The 12,057-nt window shown below is 38.5% G+C and overlaps 1 protein-coding gene across 1 annotated transcript in view; it reads right to left on the bottom strand.

The window, feature by feature from the left end:
- C8H10orf90 (chromosome 8 C10orf90 homolog) overlaps positions 1 to 12,057 on the bottom strand; it is a 116,042-nt gene that overhangs the window by 90,163 nt on the left and 13,822 nt on the right. Inside the window, exon 3 of the mRNA XM_040361427.1 lies at positions 8,272 to 8,475. Coding sequence (XP_040217361.1) covers positions 8,272 to 8,475 — 204 coding nt within the window. The remainder of the gene's footprint in view (positions 1 to 8,271; positions 8,476 to 12,057) is intronic.

The following is a 12,057-nucleotide window of genomic DNA, read 5'->3' as shown; positions in this document are numbered from 1 at the left end:
CCTGGCCCTTAAAAACTCAGTTCTGGACTGGCGTACTCACTAAAAAATACACCTACCGCTGGAGTCTGATCACCCCAATCTTACAATACATATGCACCAATATTCGTGCATTACATGCTTATAAAATGTAAGCAATAGCACTGTAACATAATGCAAATGTATTCAAAGTAATACAAGTATTACAAAGGTAAGATGAAAGATACTAATAGAATTTTTGAATATGAAAGAAGAAATATTGAGGTGCATTTTTTGGGGAATTGGTATATGATGGCATAATGGATAGTACAGCTCTGGGAAAGAAAATCAACTTAATTATGTTTGTGTGAGTCTTGAAAGCTCTGTACATTTTTCCTGATAAAAGTGGGTTAAGCACACCGTACCTTAGGCTAGTTGGATCTTTGCTGATGTGCCTAGTCCTTTTTTTTCAAACAGCCAGCATACACAGTTTGGTATTTCAGTACCTGTGCTGTTGTTACTACATGGGACAAATTTTTCCTATCCTGTGCCATGCAGCTGGCATACCAAAGTGGCTCTTTATGGTGCAATAATAGAAATGCAGCATGAAATTGTAAAACCCCCCAAGAATCCCCAATTCCACCCATACAATCACAATCTGATCATTCATGGTAATAAAGAGAGCCAGGAAACTGAAAAGTGGTAAATACCATTGTTAAACCTTTAATCAAACCACTTGTTCAGTCTTTCAGGATGTGAGCACAAAGTAACTGTACCAGCCACCGGGTACCACCATAACACTGTCCACCCACACTTGGTAGTGACAATACCCTACCAGCCAGGTTAAAACCTCACACTCCCACTGCTGTAGCCAACTCAAGCATGGACTGGAGACAGCATTAAAAATAGCACAACCAATGTTGGACAAATGAACAAAATCTTTGTAAAATACCAAATTACCCCAGGAATAAACCCTCCAAGCTCAAAATGATAATAAGATACCCCCCCCCCCCAATGGTTGACATGAATTTATACATCAATCTATTAACCCTTATTCTAATCTTGCTCATATACTGAAGCCAGTACAGCCCTGGTTATATCTCTTAAAAAATAACAGCCTCTGCTGTGCCTCATTCACAGGATAATTGAGGGGCCATGACAATACTTCTGTTATGTAAATGGCTAGTGGGATGGGGGTAAGTGGCGATGCCCGTCACTTTGGGTAGTGCAAGTGATTAATTGTACTAAATCTACGATATGATTAGTTAATCCAAACTTAATTATTTAATCCTTATGGCAAATAGTGTTATCATACGTTTCGTGATAAAGTGGATAAGTGCTGTGCAACAAATATGTGCAAAACGTTTTCCAAGAGTGGTTGAGGCTTAGACGCCCCCAAGGAAAGACCCTCCAAGTGGGTGACTCCCTGGTGTCCGTCCAACCAACCAAAGTGAGACTGAGAATTTAAGAATAGTGGGCAGTCATCAGTGTACCATTGGACAAATTTGTTATAGCACCAACATCCCTATTACTAGAAAATATTAAAAGAACAGGATACAGGATTTTAAAAGGTACTAGAGATAATAGTCAATACAACAGCAATTAAAAAACTGATACTTTTCATTAACTGTTAAAGGCCTACATCTAATACCTAACATGTAACAGTGATGGATTGTATACAGTTGAAAGTACAGTACCTGTTGCCAAGAATGTGTTTCCAGCACGACAGCATTGCGCTGATTCTCGGTGACAGGGTGCCGACATCTCGCACTCACTGGAATAGAGAAAGCACATTCCAGCGAGCGCGTCATAGAATCGATGGGGATCCGACTTGGATTCCCGCCAATTCTAGCTGCGGCATTTGGTATGAATCCTGAGAGGGAACTCCAAGCCAAATTTTAAATAAAAAAACATCATGGGTTCCCCCCAGGAGCATACCAGGCCCTTAGGTCTGGTATGGGTTGTAAGGAGACCCCCCCATGCCAAAAAAACGGCGTGGGGGTCCCCCCACAATCCATACCAGACCCGTATCCAAAGCACGCTGCCCGGCCGGTCAGGAGGGGGGGGCGCTCGCTCGTCCCCACTCCTTTCCTGACTGGCCGGGCAGCGTGCTCCTTACAACCCATACCAGACCTAAGGGCCTAGTATGCTCCTGGGGGGGACCTATGCCGTTTTTTTATTTAAAATTTGGCGTGGAGTTCCCTCTCAGGATTCATACCAAATGCCGCAGCTAGAATTGGTGGGAATCCAAGTCGGATCCCCGTCGCTTCTATGACGGCTTTGTCTTCATTGCGGCAAGCCAGTTCGGCGCTGGCTCCCGCGATGGGGCTCGTAGGTGGTCAATCTCGCTGAGAAAGGGAGCGAGATTGACACAATATCACGGTCACCTACTGTAGCATCCCTTTTTGTTCGACAGTTTCACCGTTAAGGCTTCATCAGGACTGGACGCAAAGGGATACTTTAAATTATTTTTCAAAAGAAATCCAGCTTTAGATGTAAGGAAAAATAAACAATACACATAAATATCCATATTATTTTGCGACAAAAATATACATTGCAAATATTGGTAAGGCATGCATGTAAAAAAAGAAGGAAGAAAAAAAAATCTATGACAGCCCAGGCCTTACTTTGACAGCCTCATAAAAATGACCGGGCAGCTCTAGAGCCACCTGATCACTTTGATCAGAAAGCCCTTCATTGCATTTTTTTTTCTTTTTTTCCTTCTTCCTTCTTTTTTCACATGCATGCCTTACCAATATTTGCAATGTATATTTTTGTCACAAAATAATATGTATATATTTATGTGTATTGTTTCTTTTTCCTTACATCTAAAGCTGGATTTCTTTTGAAAAATTATTTAAAGTATCTTTTCGCGTCCAGTCCTGATGAAGCCTTAACGAAACTTGGCGAAACTGTCGAACAAAAATGGACGCTACTTTTAACTGTATATAATCCATCACTGTTACATGTTAGGTATTAGATGTAGGCCTGTAACAGTTAATGAATAGTATTTATCAGTTTTTTTAATTGCAGTTATTAAAACATTTTTTTTTTTTTTTTATAATTTATGTTGTATTGACTATTATCTCTAGCAACTTTAAAATCCCATAGCCTGTTCTTTCAATATTTTCTGAGATTGAGAATTGTTAATGTAATAAAATAATATAATAAAATAAAGAACTTCAATAGAAGCCCCCTAAAAAGAGGGTTTGGCTAGTGACTATTGTGTTGAGAGGCTGGTGTGCAGCCTCACCGGCCTCTAATAACCTTATTTAAATGTGACTTATTGGTGCTGGAGCCCTTAGGGCTAAACACAACAATGTGAACACAAATGTGACAAATCAAAGTGACATAATTATAGACCGCCACTGGGGGCAGTAGACTGCAGTCAACTGTTCATATATCCTCAGTAATGAGATACAGGAAAAAACTGTATCCAATACAGCGTAAGTAAGTCTGTGTAGCCCAAATGCATATTGTTTTGTAATAAAATATGTTTTATGTGAATTCAATGTGTTTAGTCCTTCTCTGGTACCGTTAAAGTCTGTAAGCTTTGGCTTATTGTTTTTTTACTCTGTTTTGTATGAGGTACTGATACATAAGCCCCATCTTTAATATATTCTGTTGTATTGTAATGTATTCTTTCATTTCCACGCATGCATGGTCTTGGTCACATGACTTCTTCTGGATAAATACCATTATAATTACACAAAAAAACCTTGTTCTGTTATTATACAAGAAAAAAACATTATGTTAGTCCCTTTGGATATTTTCACATGAACTGTCGTGATTGGCTCCCGAAAGCTGTGTACTAATGATCAGATTATCAGACGAACACTCCAAAAGCTGTATTTTTCTGCAATTTTCTCATCATGTGTACTAGGCATTGGCATTGTTTTTAGTTCTCTCCATTAAAAATGAAGACAGTTAATCACCCCTGCAGGAATAATAAAAAGCTGACACAGGGTTCTGCCTGTTCCCAACTCTAAGGTTTGGCTTTAGATACATTAAGTTTTCATAATTACTTTGAGACTTTTGTGACACATGTGAATTATGAGGTACATTTAAAACCTACTTTATTAAAATGTGTACAGAATGTCTTGCATTTTTAATTATATCTTATGTGCTAGTTAGGGTTAAAAAATAAAAATTATAATTTTTTTTTCATTTGGCAAATATTAAATATTACATATATTTGTATTATTACTTTCTACAACCAGCAAAACTGAGCTAATGTTATAAAAAAAAATCATTGTTTTGAGGCATATTTTGCTACATGATGTGCTCCTGGTTCTTGCTCTACTTTAAAGTGGAGGTTAACCCAAAAAATCAATTTTTTACATTAGATTGAGGCTAATTACGGGAAGCAGAATCGGGTGTTTTTTTTTAAATCAATGCAGTACTTACCGTTTTAGAGATAGATGTTCTCCGTGGCTTCCGGGTATAGGCTGCGGGACTGGGCGTTCCTATTTGATTGACAGCCTTCCGATCGTCGCATACAGCGCGTCACGAGTTTCTGAAAGTAGCCGAACATCGGTGCGCAGGCGCCGTATAGAGCCGCACCGACGTTCGGCAACTCGTGACGCGCTGTATGAGACCGTCGGAAGGCTGTCAATCAAATAGGAACGCCCAGTCCCGAAGACCATACCCGGAAGCGGCGGAGAACTCTAAAACGGTAAGTACTGCTTTGATTTAAAAAAAAAACACCCGATTCTGCTTCCCGTAATTAGCCTCAATCTAATGTTACATTTTTTTTCCGGGTGAACCCCCGCTTTAAGGGATACATGTAAGTGACCCGTTTTTCCATCTGGGGAGATAGGACACAATTGATATATACTGTGCTTTATGTGTATATTTTGTATATTACGTAATTAATTATTGTGAATTATGTTTCATAGATAGAAAAGAAAAAGGGGGTTCCCCTGGGTGGACTTTTAAGGCACTAATAGTATTCCAAAATATACAGGATATTGAGAGTAAAAAAAGGGTTTTATTCACAATTGTACATGTTTATCAAAAAAATGAAACATTGAATTTAAATACACAATTCCAATTGTTATCATCATATAGGTAAATACAAGAAGAACCTTCTTTACACCCGACGCGTTTCGGAATAACCTTCTTCAGGTGTGTGTAGAGAAGGGCAATTAGTTCACCTGGAGCGTAAGAATACATAGAGTAAATTGCATGCATTTATAGCATTATTATATATATTTATGTAAATATTCACTTACGTATTATAAAAGGATGATGAATATTTCATTGGATACGTTTTAAAAGAATTGAAAATATACACAACACGCTGGGTTCAAGCAATGAGGTTGCCAGCCAAAGAAGGGTATCAGGGTGTACAATTAATGCAAGTTTGGGATGTTCATCCCGTTGGGGAGAAATTATTCCAAAGATCAAGATGGCGGTGGATCAGCCAGAAGGGATATACTGGGACTGAGATGGAGGTCCCTAAAAATATATTATTATTATAATATATAATTGTACACCCTGATACCCTTCTTTGACTGGCAACCTCATCGATTGAACCCAGCGTGTTGTGTATATTTTCAATTCTTTTAAAACGTATCCAATGAAATATTCATCATCCTTTATAATACATAAGTAAATAATTACATGTATATATATTGCATATAAAAACTTTTTGTATATATTTAATAATGCTATAAATGCATGCAATTAACTCTATGTATTCTTACGCTCCAGATGAACTAATTGTCCTTCTCTACACACCCCTGAAGAAGGTTATTCCGAAACGCGTCGGGTGTAAAGAAGGTTCTTCTTGTATTTATCTATATGATGATAACCATTGGAATTGTGTATTTTAATTCAATGTTTTATTTTTTTGATAAACATGTACAATTGTGAAAAAAAACCTTTTTTTACTCTCAATATCCTGTATATTTTGGAATACTATTAGTGCCTTAAAAGTCCACCCAGGGGAACCCCCTTTTTTTTTTCTCATGTATACTGGATGTGGCACAAGCTTACATTTGCCATTCACCCTCCTCTCTTATGTTTCATCGATAGGTCTGGTTTCTTTGTGGTCAAGGAATTGAGGTCCTGAGGAAGATGTTTGTGAAACGCGTCGACCTCCTGGCCATCTTTACAAGGTACAATATGTGGAGTATATATGTATCAGCCTATCTATCACATGATTTTTTTTAAGAGCATTTGCTCTTTACTGTTTTATATGTAATTATTTTGTAATAAAATATCTTTTATGTGAATTCAATGTGGTTTAGTCCTTCTCTGGTATCGTTAAAATCTGTAAGCTTTGGCTTTTTGTTTTTTACGCAATACAACAGAATATATTACACCACTTCTGAATTTTTGTAACTTTAGTAACCTATTGGTTTTTAATATGAGACTAGCATCCAAAAAAACACAGACAATCGTTTTCTTATCATGTGTACCAGGCTTAACTGATAACAGTGAGCACAGGAAGTTTTCAGCTCACGTGTTTTCTGACAGGATTATCTGGTATTTTTGTGCACTTAGTAAACAGATTTAAAAACACTTGTAATAGTATATTTGACAGACCAAAGAGGAGTAAAAATAAGTATATTGGGCCAGATTCATGTACAATTCCGGCGGCGTAACGTATCCCATTTACGTTACACCGCCGCAAGTTTTCAGCGCAAGTGCTTGATTCACAAAGCACTTGCCTGTAAACTTGCGGCGGCGTAGCGTAAATCCGTCCGGCGCAAGACCGCCTAATTCAAATGGGGCGTGTATCATTTAAATTAGGCGCGTTCCCGCGCCGAACGTACTGCGCATGCTCCGTTTTGTAATTTCCCGCCGTGCTTTGCACGAAATGACGTTGCACCGACATTATTTTTTGAACGGCGACGTGCGTTACGTCCTTTCCTATTCCCGGACGACTTACGCAAAAAAAAATTCAAAATTCGCTGCGGGAACGACGGCCATACTTTAACATGGCTAGTCTAAATATAAGCCATTGAAATAGCATCCGTAACTTTACGACGGGAAAAGCCGACGTAAGAGAATGCGACGAGCGCGCGTAGCTTCGTGGATCGCCATAAACAGCTAATTAGCATACCCGACGCGGAAAACGACGCAAACTCCACCCAGCGGGCGCCGAAGTATTGCATCCTACGATCCGAAGGCGTACGAAGCCATACGCCTGTCGGATCTTACCCAAATGCCGTCGTATCTTGGTTTGAGGATTCAAACTAAAGATACGACGTGGGAAATTTGAAAATACGCCGGCGTATCAGTAGATACGCCAGCGTATTTCATCTGTGAATCTGGCCCCATTGTTTGGTTTTGCAAAAACTTAAATGTGGCTTAGCGATCACCAATATACACTACTTTTTAACACACAGCAGACTTGCTTTACAGTATTTCTAAAGGAGGAAACCACCAGCTGTCATTTGGGTTCTTCCTATAGCCTTCAGTTGCAGCTCAGAGCACCATAAGACATACATGCCAATTCCTTAAGTTTCTGTATAGACATGAGCATATATATACAAATTTTGCACAGACATATACAGTACACAAAGTAAAGTCACTGCAAATGTTAATGTTACAGAGTCTTCTTTTTAGGAAATGGTTGATGTCATAGTGTGTAGATGACTATTAAAAGCTAAAATATTCATATCTTTCAGTAGTGATCATTGATACAATAAATAAAAAGCATTTTTTTTTTCTGGTTTAGGGTATATTGAGAAGCCGTGATTGTAAAAATAGAGGGGCTTCCACTGACTAATTTGTTTTTTTTAAAAGTAATGCCTTTTTATTTTGCATTTCATAATGATCATCTTTCTTGAATCTTTTCTGAATTACTAAACAAGAACAAGTATTTAAGTCAGGCCTTCTGCATTTCACTATTGCTGCTAACTTATTCCATGTCATGGACAGGAAGCATTGAAGCAACAGGAAATCAGGCAACTAGCATTTTTATAGGGAGCTCAGTAGTAGCATTCCCTATTTTATGATTAGTGCATGTCTCCTTTAAAGTGGTTGTAAATTTTTTACCTTAATGCATTCTCTGCATTAAGGTAAAAAAGCATTTTAAGTGCAGCTCCCCCTGCAGACCCCCTAACTACTCGCCCGATCTTGGTCTGGCGCTGTGCACTCTGCCCACTGTACTCTCAGCCCAGCTCAGCCCACTGTACTCTCAGCCCAGCTCAGCCCAGTCAGGGAGCAAGCCCGTATGAGTGCTCCCATGGGAAGCAGATTCCTTTGCACAGAGCAGATAACTATAACATGTTTGTTATTTTAATAAAAAAGAAAGTAACCTTTGATATCACTTTAATAAAAAAATATAATTTAGCATCTTACCTTTAACTAGGATCTTTTCCTTGTGCAAGTTCTGTTTATTGTGCTCTAGGTTTGTAATTTGTTTCCCAAATATTAAGTTAAATGTTGTTACGGTTGGCCTCTCTGGCCCAAGGTTACTGGCGTCCTTTGGCGGGCAGTCCTTTTGCAAATAAATCTCACAAACTGGATGAGAATCCTGCTTGAGTGTCTGCGACAAACCAAAGGCTGAAGAAATAAAAGTTTATGATTAGTCTTAGTGAAGCTGTAAAAGAAACAGTGTTTTTATATGTAGAGGGATATGAATCTGCCCTTATTATCACACTGGAGGAACACATTATTTATCATATCTTCTGTGTAAATACTGTAGAGTGAATTTTTTTTTTCCTGAAATCAGATCATGTGGATAAATGTACCAGCTCTGTGCTACAGGCATGGATCTTGTCAATAGTACATTGTAGGTTCCTGGGTGTTTCTCTGCTTATTTGTGATGTTCATGAATGCTTAGAACATTCTCATACTAAATTGGTTTAAAAGGTCATTCCACAAAAAAGTTGAATTTTTTTGCAATGGTTTGACCCCCGCCACTGTAATGCAGGCGCCCGCCTCCCGAAAAGGGGCGGGACGCCTGAATACGAGGTGGAAACAGCGGCCATGGATGCAATGCATGAATCTATCCATAGTACACGGAGGGGGTGGCTGGAGAGAGGGGGCAACGCTCCGCCACTGGCCTCTTGGCTGAGTGAGTGAGTGAAAAACTTATATAGCGCAACACATGCGAACTGAATCGCCTCTGGGCGCTTGGTATCCATTCTCTGAGTAAACTCTTTTGCCCTCAGAAGAGATGGGTTTTGATCCTTCTTCTGAAGGCCAAGTGGTTCTCCTCCTGTCGGATGCTGGTTGGTAGAGCGTTCACTAATGATCGGTTTTGACCTATCGGTTAGGAATCCATCGGTTAAATTTTTAAAGCAAGTTGGCTTTTTTTTAACCGATGGTTAAATAACCTATGGGGCCCACACACGATCGGTTTTGACCGATGAAAATGGTCCATCAGACCGTTGTCCTCTGTTTAACCTATCGTGTATACGAGGTCTAATATTGCTGCTATCACACCTGACCATTTTGATCCAATTTTCCAATTTCTTTTTGGTCCCTTGAAAAAGGGGAATAGCTATTCTTAAAAGCTGTAATTCCTAAACCCTTTCTCTGATTTGTATGTACATCCAAAGTGCGCACTTTCAGCCCATATCTATTATCTATTGATAGCTTGAATATGTTTTGGTAAATACCTGAAAAAAAATTAAATTGTGACTGTGTCCAAATATATATGCATTTAACAATATCTATATATATATATCTATATATATATATATATATATATATATATATATATATATATACACACACACGACTAAAATTGACTTCTTGTATACACCTCCATGTGAAAAGTTTAGCATGACCATAAATACTGTACCATGATGCATACCTTTCAGTGTATATAATTTGGTTTGCCTGTCTTCCTATTTGCTGCTGTTGAACTAGCCAATTTGTCTCTCAGATTTATCCCTCTAATTTTAATTCTGTTTCTGTTTTATTGTGTTTTCCAGTCCTCTGAGATTTGTGATCAGTAGGAAAGACAAGTTTGTCACCCCCAATGTGAATAATTCTTGTGCTGGTGACTGTTGTTATGCTAACTTGTATAGGGTCTATGCAGATGGATTGTCACTTGTTTAGATTAAACCTTTTACCAGTGCAGGACACATACAGTATAATCGATCTCGCAGAGGCTGTGATTGGCTATCAAGGAGATGGCACTGCAAAAAGCCATACCGACACACCTGACAATTCTCCCTTAGTTTCAGGGTTTTTTCGAGTTTTGACCCTGTGAATGTCATCTGAATGGTAGATGAACTCCAGGCAAACAGCTAAATACTCATCTAAAATACATGTGGGAGCATTTTTACCTGTCAGAATTTGATTTGCCCACCCAGTCCTGAGATTTACACAGATCTGCCACACAGCACAGTTTTCACAAACTACAACAAAATTGGTACATATACAGCATGCTGTAAATGTTAAATCACCACTTTTTTTTATATATTTTTTTGTTTGTGTACATTTTGCATGTGCTTGTAAGTAAAGTTCTTCATTAATGGGCTGCCAATGTACTGACGTGGACAGAAAGCATTCCCTTTTCCTACTGCAGTGCACCCCAAAGAACATTATGAACTTTGTTGTGCATTGCCCAGTAATGTACAGTGTGTTGGAGTGCCTTTCACTATAAAAGTATTCTGAATGGACCCATAGATTTTTTTCTGTTTATGTGCTTATATGTATATTTATGTGTATATATATGTGTGTGTATATATTTTGAGAGGGTAATATAGAAAATCTCATAGATCAAAATTATCAGCAAATGTTTCACTTTTTTTCTACATATTATTTTATGCTGAGTCCTCTGAAGATGTCACTTCTGACAAAACATGTAGGGCGGGGCATACATTTTAATGTCGCTGCACATGCTTGGACAGAGGCATAAGAGGTATATGCTGTATATCTTTGTGAATATGTTTTATGGTTGAATAAATGTGGATTTTATCCTTTGGTTATGTGCTATGTGCTGCCTACTTTCTTTTGGGGTCTGATACCACTATTTGGAGCCATTGTGAAGACTACTGGATTGCACTTCTGCAATCCATCTTTGGTTGAGTGGCAAACGCATTAAACCTTTTTTTTTTAATTAAGGGGTCTCACCACCCGCTTAGTGGAACAGTGAGCTCGGCTGGTGGCGGATCACTGTTTTTCACGTGGTGTAAAGGGGGTAATATAGCAAGGCTACTTTGGATTTGACTTTGCACTATTTGCAAAAAACTTTTGTGAGTGAATAATCATCATGATAATTGAATTTGATTTAGTTTCATTATAAAACTATGGGCTTGATTTACTAAAACTGGAGAGTGCAAAATTTAGTGCAGCTCTGCATAGAAATCAATCAGTTTCCATTTTTTTTGTCAAAGCTTTATTGAACAAGCTGAAGTTAGAAGCAGCAATACAAATCTGAAAGAGGTTCAAATACATCAATCTTCTGTGAAAGAAACACTTGTATAGGAAGCTTTAGAATCCTAGGATACATTCTAGATTGAGTTGAGTAAATACACTCACCGGCGGCTTAATTAGGTACACCTATTCAATTGCTTGGTAACACAATTTGCTAATCAGCCAATCACATGGTGGCAACTCAATGCATTTAGTCATCTAGACGTGGTAAAGATGACTTGCTGAAGTTCAAACTAAGCAGAATGGGAAAGAAAGGAGATTTAAGTGACTTTCAACGTGGCATGGTTGTTGGTGCCAGATGGGCTGGTCTGAGTATTTAAAAAATTGCTGATCTACTGGGATTTTCACACACAACCATCTCTTGGGTTTACAGAGAAAGGTCAGAAAAAGAGAAAATATCCAGTGAGCAGAGTGTGGATGAAAATGCCTTGTTGATGTTAGAGGTCAGAGGAGAATAGACAGACTGGTTCGAGATAATAGAAAGGAAACATTAACTCAAATATCCGCTCATTATAACCAAGGTATGCAGAAAACCATCTCTGAATGCACAACACATTGAACTTTGAAGCCGATGGGCTACAGCAGCAAAAGAACAGGAAACTGAGGCTAAAATTCACACATGCTCACCAAAAATGGACAATAGGGGATTGGAAAAACATTGCCTGGTCTAATGAGTCTCGATTTCAGCTGCAACATTCAGAAGGTAGGGTCAGAATTTGATGTAAACAACATGAAAGCATGGATCCATTCTGC

The sequence above is a fragment of the Rana temporaria genome, chromosome 8 (assembly GCF_905171775.1).
Source record: "Rana temporaria chromosome 8, aRanTem1.1, whole genome shotgun sequence".
Lineage (NCBI taxonomy): Eukaryota > Metazoa > Chordata > Amphibia > Anura > Ranidae > Rana > Rana temporaria.
The sequence above is the reverse complement of the archived record's forward strand: the minus strand, read 5'-3'. Positions and strand labels throughout refer to the sequence as shown.